The sequence below is a fragment of the Pygoscelis adeliae genome, unplaced genomic scaffold (assembly GCF_000699105.1).
Source record: "Pygoscelis adeliae isolate BGI_AS28 unplaced genomic scaffold, ASM69910v1 Scaffold315, whole genome shotgun sequence".
NCBI lineage: Eukaryota > Metazoa > Chordata > Aves > Sphenisciformes > Spheniscidae > Pygoscelis > Pygoscelis adeliae.
The window spans coordinates 851,469-866,683 of NW_008824865.1; the positions used below are offsets into that span (position 1 = coordinate 851,469).

General features: G+C 35.8%; 1 protein-coding gene across 1 annotated transcript in view; it reads left to right on the forward strand.

Annotated features, from left to right (window-relative positions):
- Positions 1-15,215, forward strand: part of CPNE8 (copine VIII) — a 147,653-nt gene that overhangs the window by 57,031 nt on the left and 75,407 nt on the right. Inside the window, exons 4-6 of the mRNA XM_009324392.1 lie at positions 6,534-6,637; positions 10,485-10,524; positions 13,035-13,111. Coding sequence (XP_009322667.1) covers positions 6,534-6,637; positions 10,485-10,524; positions 13,035-13,111 — 221 coding nt within the window. The remainder of the gene's footprint in view (positions 1-6,533; positions 6,638-10,484; positions 10,525-13,034; positions 13,112-15,215) is intronic.

Sequence of the window (15,215 nt, forward strand, 5' to 3'; positions counted from 1 at the left end):
GAATTAAGGATAATTGTAATCGGCTATAAATATCAACACTGAGAACATAAATTTCATAATGGAAAACATTTCTGTCTAGCAAAGGTATAGAAAGACCCAAAAGATGGAAAAGGAAGTGAAATAAAAATCAGGCGAGAAACAAGAATTATTTTTCAGAATGGGGGTGATTAATTATTGGAACAACTTCATTGCAATTGTGGTAAAACACTGCAAATTTAAAAAAAAACAAAACAAAACAAAACAAGAAAAGAAGGCTAACTAGTTATTATTCTCAAGTTCACTCATGGCCATAAAGTTGAAGCAAGAATTAATTCAGATAATTCATACAGAAGGTGGTTAGCTGAGGGTGGGGTTAGACCCTCATAGTTACAATAGTTGCTTTGTATCTTTGATATTGGACTTACCCAACTTGCTAGGGTAAGTATCTTTTATAACTTTGATGTCAAAATGAAGGTTATGATTTTCCATTAAATCTCATAGCCCCTTAGGCTGGATCACTAGATTGAGATGCTATAAAAATTAAAATGACTACATAAATTTTAAAAATCCCTTTCTACTAGGAGAGCTTGCATTATGAAGTGACAAAGACTCTCCATCTCAGGAAATCCAGAAAAGGGACTCTGTTCTTGGTTTTCTTTGTTGAACATTTATTTTCCTTTAAATAGTTAAATTGATTCTGTAACTCTCCTGAATGACATTTCTAAAAGTATTTGCTTGTTGGCCATGTTAAGATTTTAACTTCACACAACTGTTAGTGGGGAAACTAGGCCATGAGGAGAACTAATTAATTAGCAGCTATGTTGTTAGTCGTAAGTGACTAGATTTTAGAAATAACCTGTTCTGCTTAAAAAAGGCTGTAGGTAATTGGGAAAACAGATTTAAAAAGGCAATGCTTCATTTAGCTGAGAAGTGTAGACTGGTGATTTTTAGAGGCCAGCATTTTAATGTCATCTCTAAGATAAATTTTAATAGTACCTTGTCAGTTAAGTGATTAGTTGTATTAGTTTAATGTGAAGGAATCATTTGTGTAGCCCTTGGAAAAAAGTAAACAGGCCAACAAACTGAAGCCTCAATTAAAAAAAAAATAATTTAAAATGATTTAAAGAAAAGTTAGCAGTGCCACTGAATTCTTGAGTTGTGTCACAATTTCAGTATAACTGATGAGAGATAAAGGTAGCAGTGTAACGGACATTCTGTTAGGCCTTCTCTGGTCTCAGTGTGATTTAATCATCAGCATATTGCATATTCATCTTCTTATACTGATACACTTCTGTCATGCATTTTAAATCAAGTCTGAAAGATTTCCGAAGTGTAACATGATTATAGTGTAAAGTGAAATATTGTTTACTGAAAAAAATGCAGATTTGAAGGGATGAAAAGTACTTACAAATTTATGATACTTTACTGTTTTAAAAAATGAAAACTGACGTTTAGCTGCCATTTTGTAACAATTTTTTTTCCTTCTGAAGTAACTCTTCCTTTGAATTCATACATAGTTCTATTTCTAATGGAACTATAAAACTTAAAAACCTGAGAGATTAAATATGACATAATCATGGAATAATTTAGGTGAAAGGAACCTTTGTGTTATCCAGCCTCCTACTCATCTGCTGTGTCTGGTTCATCCTCCTGATCCATGCAAAGCCATCTTCAAAGTTAGGCCAGGTTGCTCAGGGCCTTTCCCAGCTAAGGTTTGAAATTCTCTAGTGGCAGAGACTGCACAACTCTCTGCGCAACCCATTCCAGTGCTTCATCACTCATTCTGGAAGAGTGTTTCCCTATATCCCTTAATAATTTCCTTTGTTGCAACTTTTGACTGTTGCATCTTGTCCTTTTGTTGTGCTCTCTGTGAACTGTCTGGCTCTGTCTTCTATAATGCTGTTTAGGTAGTGGAGGATGGTAGTGGAAATAGAGCTTCCCTAAACCTTCTCTTCTCCAAGCTGAACAAACTGAGCTCTGTCAGCTTTTCCTCAAGTTGTGTGCTCCAGCCTGCTGATTGTTTTTTGGGTTTTTTTTTAAGGGTCCATTTAACTGATCTGCCTCTGGTCTGTTGATTCAGTTGTATTTAGAGCCCCAAACTGTACCCAGTTTTCCAGGTGGGGCCCCACATGTATTGAATAGAGGGGGAATAATTGTTGCCTTTGATCTGCAGGCTGTGCTGACCCTAATACAACCCAATGTGTTGTTAAACCCTTATGGCTGCACCAGGACCTTTTCTGCACAACTCATACCCCACCACTCAGTCCCCAATACCAGTACAGGACTTTGAATTTGTCTTTGTTGTACGTTGTGGAGAGTCCACAAGATGGTATAAATAAGCTGCATTTTTTGTCTGAGGTGAGTGTCTGTGTCCCCCTCCAGTCACAATCACTTCAGGGTACATAGGAACAAAGGGAATCAGTGCTTTCCTTTACCTAGCTATGTGCCTGTATCTTGTTTTTTCATGCACTTGTAAAAGTTGTCATGCCCCCAGTCCCTTAGTACCTTCCATCTGAGTGAAATGGAGAGGGTTTTTCAGTGTGCAAGCCCAACATCCTGTGCTGCATTAGGGACAGCATTGCCAACAGGTCAAGGGGGGTGTTCCTTGCCCACAGCACCAGTGAGACCATAGCTGGAGTGCTGTGGCCAGTGCTGAGCTCCCCTGTATGAGAAAGGTACGGACATACTAGAGTGGGTCCGGCAAAGGGCCACTAATATGTTAAAGGGACTGGAGCATCTCTCATGAGGAGAGGCTGAGGGAGCTGGGATTGTTCAGCCTGGAGAAGAGAAGGCTTACATTTTATCCATGTTTATAAATACCTGATGTGAGGCAGTAAAGAAGGCAGAGACAGACTATTCTCAGCTGTATCCAGTGGAAGAACAAGAGTCAATGGGTACAAATTGAAATACAGAAAATTCTATGTAAACATAAGAAAAAAACCTTTTTACTGTGAAGATGATCTTATACTGGAATAGGTTGCCCAGAGGGGTTGCGGAGTCTCTATCCTTGGGCATACTCAAAACTTGACTGGACAACCTACTCTAGCTGAGCCTGCTTTGAGCAGGAAAGTGGAACTGGACAATCTCCCGAGGTCCCTTCCAACCTCAAGTATTCTATGATTCTTGTCTGTTTTCCTTAGCCATTAATTTTCTTTTCCTCTGAATGGCTTTTCCAAAGTCAGGGATATCCTCCTGTTGGATATTACTCCTCTTACAGTAAACTGCCTTTACTGTAAGAAGGATCATACTGTCAGAAAATGATCCGTTAATGAAGGTGTCAAGCCAGAGGTTTGTCAAGAGAGGTATTAGTGCCCCTAAAGTGGACTCTTGACAAGTTATCCTCTGAGCTCACTTAGTTATTTTGGGTTTGTGTCTTTCAATTTAGATTATGACTTTGGCAGCAGAAAGTAAACTTTCTTAGGCTACAGTTCCCTGTGTTATTTGTTTCTCTGTGTCTTCCATGTATATAGAAGTGTAGATCCCACATGATTGAAGATCCTCTTACTCTCCTTCAAGCTTGTCCTAATCTGAGGATTTAAGGAACTTCAGTAACTTTTCTTTTCCTGCCTGGTGATTAAGGAGTCTCCCAGGACAATTTGCTACTTGAATTTGCACAGACTGGCAGATATTTTCATGGATATCTTTGTATATGTGTGTCTGATTCTGGTGGACATAGCATGAGAGACTACCAGAACTTAATATGTGTTCTTTGCTTACTTGCTGTGCCTCTGGTAGCTTTGCTAGTTACAATGCAGTCGTCCTTGGATCTTCTTTTTGAAGGCCCAGAGTCCTTTTCTGCTAGAGTAGGTCAGTGTTTATCAGATTTCAGTACTAAGGGTAAGTCTTCTCTTTATGCAGCTGATTCCAGTCTTTGAGAGAATTTGGACAGTTTGCTGTAAGAGTGCAAATGGAAGAAATAGGACACTTGAGGGGGAAAAAAAATACACAGATGAGATACATTCCTGTTCAGAACTGCAAAATGGATGGTCCTTATGAGTCCATTGTTTTCATTTCTCATCCCTGGTCTGATGAACTGCTGTTTACTGGCTTGTGTCAGAGTGGCTTCTCATTTTCAGTGCATACCTTCAAACAGTACTAAATGCTTAGATATTGCTACATATTTCATTTTATCAGCAATTCCAGCTTTCAGTTTTTCCTGGCTCCAATATTGTTGAATGTTATAAAGCATGCGGCTGACAGGGGAAGATTTTATTTATGAACACTGAGATTTATTTGACCTGGAAACTGATTGGAGACTTTGAACGTACATAAAATTTGAACGCTACTATTCAGAGGGGAAAGAAAGGCCCTTTAGCCCACGTAAGTATTCCAGCCATACTTATTCCCATAGAAATGCCAACTTTCTACCACTGCTGTCATTTCTCATTGCTTGGCCATAGTAGTCACTAGTGTTGGTTCAAGAGAGTGTTTTTTACAGCACTCTGCCTGTCAACTTTATCCCAACATTTCAGAGAATACCTTGAATCATTTCTCAAGAGACTGACTTTTTTCATCCAAAACAAACAGTAAGGATCAAACTATTTCTTTCATGTTCTGATCTGTTTCCACGATCATGTGCATCCTGTGCTAGTCCTCTCTTTAAAGTCTCGGGGATTTTATTTTGAATATCCAGTATCTTCATCACTCTGGAGAGCCTCTGGAGATTTCTCCTGCCCACGCCTGTATAATGCTTACACCCTTCATAGCTATTGCTTTGGCTTAGGAGAGCTGAAGAAATAGAGTGATTGCTAATGGGTAAACTTGCTTTCTAAACAGTTTGTGCCTTAGGACATATTCAAAAGCCTTCTTGCAGGGGATATCAAGGTTCCCATGAGACCAGGGAATCATTCCACCTAGGTTTTAAAAAATGATGTAAAGTCTTGGCAAAGGAGTATGCTAATTGACACTATATGTTAAATGATCTTTGCCTTTTTATTTAGAGATGGTATCGTTCATTGGGAAGATAGTTCTGCTTCTCTGTCTTTTATAGGAAGTGCTGGAATATGGAGATCTCTGAATAAGACTGTCCAATTGAACATCTCACAGCATAGCGAAAGTGAAGGTACCAAACAGGATTCAAGCACACTCTGTAAAGACGCAAATAACCACTGTGTCACTTCTGAGGATTGTTCCTTTTCCTGAGACTTTATAGAGCTGTGTCTTGAAAATGTGTTAAGTTTTGTTGAACATTTTATTGTACCTGAGACCTTTGGGTGGGTAGTTGCTTTTTGCAAAGCAGTTGTCCTCTTAGATACAGGCCCGCTTCTCCAGATGACCTGTGTGAGTGAATGGTGCTTGGAGTCAGTCCCCTGCAGTTTGGTGCAGTCATTCAAAAGAGAAAAAAGTTGCTGACAGTAATGGAGTTTCTTTAAAGCACACAAATAATGTGGCTGGAATTCTTTACCATTTTATTTTAATAAGAATCAAGCAATGAAAGAAAATTGCTTAGTTTTGAAAGGAAGAGACAGTGGAGTATGCTCTGTTCTTTTATACCACACGTTAAGTATGTAGGGGCTGGGATAGGGAGGCTCCTGTTGAGGGGCTCTGTGCAGGTTATAGTGGTTAGATGTGAAAACATTTTTAGGAAATATATCTGAAAAACCTTCAGTTACAAGAAGGTTTATTCTTTCTTTATCCATGTTTATTGATTTAGGTAAGTCCTGTCAATGAAGAGGTTGGCAGTCTTTGAGTCATTCACAAATCTCTAGTCCCAAATTGCAGTTTTGAGGACTCCTTAATGATGATCTTTCAGCAGACTGTCAAAAGCTTTTCAGTAGGCTATATTCAAGTGTCTTGATATGTTCAATGTGTAGGTCAAAGTGAAATGCTCATTTCAATAACTCATTCTTTTTTGTTTTGTTTTCTGAGTGTCTTGAGAGAGCAGTTAAAGAACAAAATTATCACATTGATATTTTATGATCATTTATATCTGTGATGTATATGACTGAAGTCAATCAGAAGTTTTTTGTTTTTTTTTTTTTTAAATTAAAATATTTTCAGCTTGGCGAGAGCTGAGGCTCTTCCTGGAAACACCAGGAAAGAAAAGGCATTTTGCAGAAAGCTCAGAGAGAGGAGAACTGAAGAGAGAGCTGAACTGAGGTGAAATAGGAGCTGGGTAGTGCACAAATGATACACTTCTAATGGAAGGACTGTGTTTCCTAATATTTAAAGCTATCTGAAACAAGCAATATATGCAAACTTTTGCTTGCTGTTGTCATTTTTTTGAGGAAATGGTGGATTTTTATGTTACTGAATTTCTTCCCCAAACTTTTGTGGATTCTGATTGGCTTTGGGAGCTGGTGTTTATAAAGTTTAGGTCATACGATACAGGGCGTGCACCACTCTTTACGCTGAAATATGAGGTCTTCTGCCAGTCTGTCTTCATCCACAGATAACTGATATATTCATGTGAACACAGTAATTTTCTCTCATGGCATCTGTTTAAGAGAATTTTTTACAGGCTTTCTCATATCTCACATATAGCTGGTATTGACAGTCTACTTAATTATACTTCATTATAGCATGTGGCTTAAACTTATATTTTTCTTTTACAGTTTGGAAGAACAGAAGTAATTGATAATACTTTAAATCCAGATTTTGTAAGAAAATTTATAATGGACTACTTCTTTGAAGAAAGAGAGAATCTGCGATTTGATTTGTAAGTTAACAATCTTTGACTCTAATATTGCAGCCTCTGTAAACACATTAAGTTTTGTCCAGCAAAAAATTAACTTGAAAAGAGAGAGTATCTGTTGACATGGAATACATTACTAAACATGATTGATTTAGCATTGCTTCCTCAGAAATAAATGTGTAACATAATAATGACCGAGTTTTAAGAAATGGGCAGGTGTTAACTAGTCGAAGTACAATCATACTCACAATCTTTACTTTTAGAAAATAATTAGAAAGCTAAGGATGTCAAAATGTTAAAATATTCTTGCAGCATAGCCAATGAAACAGGTATGGACATACTGTCCAGAAATAAAATATTGTACAAGTAGTACAGAGCCAAAATTTTCTTTACTAAAATAAATGCTAGTATGCATCTAAGTATACTAAATTTTAAGATTTGAAAATGAAAGCAGTTGTTCTAGCAGTAGATGGCTTTTGACATTATTCCAGATATACTTATTTCATTCCACTGGTGGAACTGGTTTGATTTTCACTTTATTCTTTGGAAAACAGAATTGAGAGTCCAGTCACTAGGTCACCTTGCATGTCATCTGTTACATTTCACCCCATTCTTATTATTTCAGTCTTTGTGATAATCAAGCTTGTCTTGTTTTTTTAATTCTCATCCTCTTTTTTATTAGCAATTCTTCCTAACTGTGCCCTATGAGAGAGCACTTGAACAACCCTCATAGATAATTAAGGGAAAGCCATTCACTCAGTTTTGCAGTATAGTATGCATAGTGGCCACAATTTTTCTTTACATGTCCTTTTTAGTTGAAGAACCCTTTTCCTATTCTTTTTGTGTCCTTTGCAAGATGTACTTTAGCTTGAGTTTTGTCAATTCTTATTTTGTATTCCTAAGATTTCTGCCTTCATGTGTATTTCTCTTAGTTTATTTGTTCTTGAGAAAGATTTAGGAGAATTGTCTGTTAAGTTACTTACAAAATAAATATATCAAGAAAGATACAGTGTTGTCTGCCTTCCTATACTTTCAAATGCTAAAGATTGAGGTCTCCTGATATGCTTCATGGAATTGCAACAAATCCTACTCAGGTGTTGATTATAGTAGTGCTAAGTTGTAGTATTATCGCTTCCCAATTTAAAGTTACGTTGCAAATTTGCCTTGATATAGAACCTGCATTTATTGCATATCTGTCTTGTAGACAGCAAAACAGATGAAGAAAGACTTCATAATGTGCCTAAAACTTCCGAGCAAGTTCATGGTGAAGCCATTTTTAAATCTTCTAGGCTTTACTCTCAATGCGCCATTTACTCGTCCAAGTAGTTGCTTCAAAGTGACTCTGACAGTCTCTTAATTCCCTCCCTTCCCTCCCCCCAAGTTTCTGGAATGCAAATCAATCTGTACATTAAGCAGGGCATAAAATAAATAGGGCAGTGATCACATTAGTGATGATTCTTCCCATAGCAGTGGAAGAAAAGGTATGATGCCTGATAGATGTATGTTAGCAACATTAATAAAGTTACGTGTAGTTTTGCTGATTTTGTTTTAAGTTGCCAGCAGGGTGTACTGAAATGCTCTTGACTGGCAGCATTTCCTATATCGGGGAAACAAAAAAAAACCCCATGTCTATTTTTTCTTTAGCTGTAAATGTCTTTTTATAGCATGTCAGAATGCTTCCTAAGTTAACAAGAAGTGTTGGAGGGATGAGTGAGGAAAAAAGTTCCATCGTGTTCAATACATAGATAACAGCTAGCTGTTTCCATCTAGACTTCAACTATTTCAAGGAGTGAAAGGAAATACTCAATGCCAAGATAGATTACAGGGTGCTTCTAGATGGCTAGGTACAAATTCTTTCATCTTCACCATGGAAGCCTGGTGCAGACTTTACTTTTTATTTTAGAAGTTGGGTTTAATGTCACTAAATCTGCTGAATATAACTGTTGCCTGCTATTTAAAATAACTTTAAATAAGAGCTAGTCACTTTGTGAAATAAAAGATTCTCCTTCAAGTGTAGGTAAAGCATTGCTGAAATAAAGACACAGTTGGGGCTGTGTAGGAATATTGATTTGGTTGCGTCTTGCTCCTCGTAGGATGCATGTGTGTTATGGTAAGGAGGCAGTGCAATAGAAGAGAAGAGCAAAATAAATGAACCAAGAAAGAGAAAGCTAGGCTCAGTGTAGGCAAAGAAAGGAAAGTCTGTAAAGAACTTCTGGATAAGTGCTATCTGAAAAGGACTTGGATCTGGAAGGGGAAATACAGTCTCCTGTTTGATTATTCATGTACTCAGAGAAATGGACTCCTGTTTGTTTACGAAAAGCTGTAAATATCAGACATACTTTGTACTTATCAGAAAGACCTGACTGCTTTCTGCTGCTGTTCTGGATTACCTGGACACAAGTCTATTCTGAACTCAAAGCTGAAGAGCTGTTTTTAATGTTTGCCTGCAAGTGACTATATAGCCATAGTCTGTGAATTTACTTTAGGGCCCCATAACAATGACAGATGAGAAATGAAATATCGTAGAACTCAGAGTTAAAAATGTGAATCTCGTATAGCTACTCATGGATTAAAACTCCGATTTAGATCAGGAAAGAAGCATCTTTAGAAAGCTTCCTTTTTTTAAATTCCTCAGCAAGATTGTGTACTACTGTTGGCCAAAGTGTTATTTTTCAAAGAAAGAAACTCCTCATGTGATTAATATTTTTTGCAACAAAAAGACAGGGGCGAGTATAGCTCTGATTTTTGGTGTTCTGATAAGTGAGTCTGAGCCCCCTCCTAAACTGTACAGCCACCAATGTCTCAGGCCCCTTTCTGTTCATATTTGATGATTTGGTGCTGATTTTGCCACTGAAGTAGTTCTTTGTTTTAGTTGTGTAGCGAGCCCTCAGGTCAAATTACCAGTTGTGTTTTTCTGTTCAATTTCACCAGACAGTATGCAATTACTTTAAAAAAAAAACAAAACCCTCACGTTAGTGATTTTTATAGTCATTCATTTGTTTACAAATAGTTTCTAAAACTTTGACTGTGCTGCACCACATCCAGCTACGGTATTCCCGTCCTCCTGACTTGTGATCTGGTCTGTAATGCAACCCACTAACCGGTTGTGGCAGCACACCAAAGGGGTAGCATACCACGCGGTGGGAATGGAAACATGCAGGGGAGGCTGAGATGGGCATAGAGGATACTTTTTAAATTTAGTTATTGGTATTGAATCTGAATGTAGGATTTGATAAAAATATTACTGTGGATTATCTGATAAAGACGGAAGACTATGAAAGTATAGAGATTAGTAATCCCCCAAGAATTTCTTATATTTATTTTTTTTAATCTATCTTGAATTCACACAGGAATTTTTTTGAAATCTGACTTTACAGTGGAAGGGAAACAATAGCATTTTCTAGCTGGAGGAAGAACAAGATTATGATAAGATGAAAAGAACAAGTCAAACTCTTGCTAAAAGCAATTTAGTTTATTGTCAGTTATTTCTATTTAATTAGTCAAATGACTGAAAAATTACCTAAGAAAATAATTCACAAGTTAGTTTGTTTTCTGAGATTAATTTCTAATTTTTTTTCTGGTTTTTGGCAGCTTTCATTGTTCAAACAGGAATATCAGAATAATTTCTTTTAGTAGCCTGCACTTTGTTGAAAGCTATTTTATTTCAAATAGCTAGTGAACCGTAATCCTGTAATCTGTGATGATTCAATTTGCCTTTCTTACTGGTGAGACTTCCATTCACGTATCTGTTTGTGTAAATTTCACACACCGAAATAGGTGAAAGAATTGTTTGATTTTTGTTTCTTTACATTGTCCTCAGATATGTCATCTGGCAACTCTGACATAACTTTCCTTTTTTTTTTTTTTAAAGCTACGATGTTGACTCAAAGAGTCCTAACCTATCAAAACATGTAAGTTTTTCCTCACTGTTATACTTTCTTGTGCTGAAATGCTTACGCTTTCCTAAATATGTTTATTTTCTTTTGACTGTAAGTAATTGCATAGAGACAAATACAGTGATTATGCTGTGGTTAATAACATATATAATGCTTGTGAGTATAATTTTAATATACAGGACATTCCTCCTGTAAAGGGCATATTTAAGCACACATATACCTTTTCAGATATGTGATATGCTGCCTTTTTTTGATATTTCTCTGGGTCCTAAAAATTGTAAGCATGTTTTGATTGTGTCCCAATTAATATTAGTAGAAACCTTTTATGCTCATGTCATCTTGAAATGGAAGGGATTGAACAGTAACTTTAAAATTTAGAGATGCAAGAGTAGAATTCAGAGGCTTCCGAGGAAAAAAAGGACAAAACAATGAGAAAACAAACCAATGTTCTCATGAAGATTGTTCAAGTAGATCTTGAATTACATATGTGCCTGTTACATTCTAATTAGTACAGGCTAAGCATACTGAGACGCATTAGGGTCTGTTTTTTAAACAGTGCCAATTTCCTGGAATCTTCAATTGTGGAGGGAAACTTTAGACATTAACATTAATATCAGAAATATCTATTTCCCTCCATTGTCTTTAAGAGGAAATCTGTACAAGTTGGTGTAGACTTGGTATCTGTGCTGAAGACATCCAAACTATTGCCATGTAATATGCACACGAAGAAGAAGATGGCTCTGAGAACCCTGTGAAAGGTGGTAGCTAGAAATGTATTCTTAATGACAGCAATTCATTTCCATCATTTCCCAAGTGCTCAAGGTTGGTCTGGATTGTTCATTTTGCCGCCAGCTTCCTGCGTCTCTTTCCCATAGCTCTTAGGAATTTGGGCAGTGAGTAGGCAGGAAGCGAGTAGAGCTTTGCTCATATCCATGCAGTGGGAGCTTGGTGTTTCTGAAGAATGTCAGGCCAGTAGTATTTGCATAGCTAGACTGCTCATGTGTTCTAGTCACCTCACCGGGAGTAAGATCTGCCCTGTTCCTAAAAATAGCTGTTGACCCATTCCTTTGGAAATAGTGTCATTTAATAGTTGAACAGTTTGGGGGATGAAAAAAAAAGGAAACCTGAAGAATTTCAATTTCAGTGACCCAGTTTTGGCAAAATGAGAAGCAAATGAAGCAAGTTTTATAATGGATGTATGAAGTAACCAGACTAGACGATGCTGCCGTTGTAGCTGACTGTAATAATGTTTATAAAACTGGCTACCTGAAATGAGACTTTTATGTTCATGGTAACTTCCTGATTTAAGAAAAAACAAAAGAGTAATGAACAATTGTCATTAATAACAGACTGTGGAACTAATAGGAATTAATCATAGAAACTCCACCAAAAAAAAAAGAAGAAAATTGTGGAACACATGGTTTCAGTGTAGAAAATGGTGTTATTTTAGAATATGTCATACCTGGTGTTTTTAAAAATTAATGAGGAGCTGTGTATTTTCAGATGAATTTTAGCCATTTTAAAAGACTTAATCTTTATGGAAACAGTGTCACAGTGTCAGATAGGTTAAAGGACATAGTTCAAAAATTTATTTTTTGCAAGGTTATTTTCCTCTTCAGTGGGGTTAGTTCTCAGATCCAATTCACTATATGGACCTATAACTAACACAGCTCAGAGATGGGAATGAGTGGCCTGGGCTGAGAGAAGAGTCAGAACTACTTGTACAGGTATTTGCTACTATACACAGTATCATAAAGTTATGGTTTGCTGTATAGGAATTATAGTGTCTCGATTCTCATTACTGTTTGTAAACAAATCTTACAAGCTACTGTTACTACTACTGCCAGTGATGCTGGGAAGAACAGAGCTAGCAGGCTCTTTTCACTTGCAAGATAAGGAGCTGGACTGCAGCATAAAATTTTTTTCAATGTACATACAGCAGTTTGAAAATTAATTCATATTTTTATTCTACTTATGTTACAGGGAGATATAATATGAAAATTAGCTGATTTTTAGTGATATAGTTAAATTATAAAACACGAAAATAAAGTCTGTCATTAAAGGAATGCTTGTGTATAATTGTCAATCCAGGATGCTCATACAGATCCTGCACAGGCTTAAATTTCTGCCAACATAATTAACTTCCAAGAAATTCATAGAATCAGTGTCGAATCTCTTCATAAAAGAGAAATTTATTAAAATGCTCCAGTTAAAGAAGGTAAAGAAACGGTCATGTTTCTAATGCTTTTAAATTTTTTCCATCTCAGTTTCATTTTTGTTGATGAAAAAGGCAATATAAAACCAGTAAGTTGAGTGCATTAGAATTACTTCTGTAAATGTAACCTAGTGTTATATAAAACATATAATATTGAGTCTGTTTTATGATTCATTATTATATAATTATTACGAAGATGTGATGTTCAGCAGAATGTATTCTACAATAGTGAACAGCCCAGATAAATGGGAAACCAAATTTGTTTCAATGTGAAATATGAATTCTGAGTTTTTATGTTACTGCTTTTCAGGATTTTTTGGGACAAATGTTTTGTACACTGGGAGAAATAGTTGGCTCACAGGGGAGCAGACTGGAAAAATCAATTGTGTAAGTATGTCATTCTTGAATGTTGGATGAATACATACTGCTTCATGAGGAGAGAGTTGTAGAGTTTTTTTGCTGTGAGGTATCTTGATATATGGAATTGACAGACATGGTTTGTAAGAGAGAATAAATTGTTAGGTACAATAGAAGTCTTTCTTTATAGCCTATGATAATTTAAGTTTCAATTTGGACAATTAGCAAAGGAGTTGACTCATCCAAGATTTTTGTCAACTTCATTACATCTTGCATTAGAAATAGTTTGAGTATACTAATCTTAAAAATGTTTTTCTTTCTAGTTCGCAAATTAACACATCATAAATCTTCATTGCCTTTTGTTCAAGCATCAAGGAAGAAAACCATCACTGTTTCAAATCCAAACATTCATACTTGTATTTTTATTGTTCTTAATAATACAATTCCCAAACAATGATGCCATCCAGAGTATCAAATATTTTCTATTTATTCTACTAAATTTATTAAAAACTTTCATATGATCAATGGATTTTTCTCCCACTGAGAGGATTTTGATGTTTGCAAACCATTGTTCATTGGGATGTACAGATATTTAAAATATGAATTATTTGAAAATCTTCATTTTCTATCCCTAAATAATGTTTGAGTAATTGAAAATATTTTACAATTTTTATTTAAATGTATGCTACAAATTCACATATGACATTAAAAGCAAACATTTAAAGGTATAGCTGGACATTTCATGTGATGGTAAAATCTTTTGATTTGGAATTTTTGTGGGTTGTTTTTTTTTTCTTTTAATAGTAGTTGCACTGCAGTGAATGATCATGTATTTGGTTACTCTGTCTGATGGAGTGTTCTTGTCCCATTTTACTGGGTTCATTATGAGTAACATACCAGGGTTACTTAATTTACTTTTCTTCATCACTGATTTCCTTATAAGGGCAGATGATGTTTTCAGGCTTAGCAAGCCTTGTATTATTCTGGGCCAAACTTTAGTGAAAACACCACACAGGGCACATATTCTGACTTTGTATTCAAATAACAAGAACCAGGGTCTGGATGAACTACAACAATTTGCAAAATTCAGAATGTACTTAGATAGTATTTTAGTATAATTACAAATACAATAAAACTCCCTAATCAAGTTATATTAATGATGCATTATTAATCTGATGTAAAATTCTTAAGAAATATGTTCCTAGCTGTACATTTTCTTCTATGTATATATTTGATGTCATTAACCATTCCTGTTACTCAGGTGACCCTTTTATATCTATCTTTAGTGGTTTATATGGTTTATACACTACTTATCTTTTCATGTACGTATGTTGTATCCTGTACCTGTCAACGTCAAACTTAAACATTAGTTTAAGTAGTAGCTTTGAAGTCCTGTGAAAAAACTCAGAAGCCAGTATTTTGTTATCAGTGTCCAAAATATAGCAATGGTACCCTTTTTCCCTAGATTTTATTGGAGACTTTTTTCTTGTTTATGTAAAGAACTTAATGTCATTGATAAAATAATTTTTTAAAAAAAGCATTTCTCTAGTTTGTATCGAATAGTGTGGTGATGTTCTGTGGACGTGGCCCTAAACTTTTCATCTTGGTGAAAACAGTGGGCAGCTTCAAGGAGACCCACATATGATAGCTATCCTTTTCTCTTTCAAGAACTTTGAAGTGTTGAGCTGTCATGCTAAAAACTCTTCTCAGTACTCGAATCCAATTAAATTCTTACATTTTTACAATGCCAACACAAGCGTAAGCTTGGAAAAGCATCTGAAGTTTCCTATTTCCATGCCAAAAATAATTTCAGGTTGTCTCTAGAACTCTTTCTGGATGAAATAACAGTTCAGAACAGACCGTTTAAGTTGATAAACTGAAAGAGAATTTACATAGTTTTCCTTTAATTTAACCTAAGGGTCCTTATGAAATCATAAAAACTGTAAAATACAGTAAAAGAAATATTTCCATTACAAAAACTATGGTAAACTTTCTTTAATTATATTTTAAGTTTAGAAAATATTTCAATGGGATTTAATCTACTTGAATTTCTAAGACTTACGCATACCTGAAACAAATCCTTTTGAATCATAAATGTCAGGGGTTGGCTAGCACTGCTTTGTAATGGAAATAT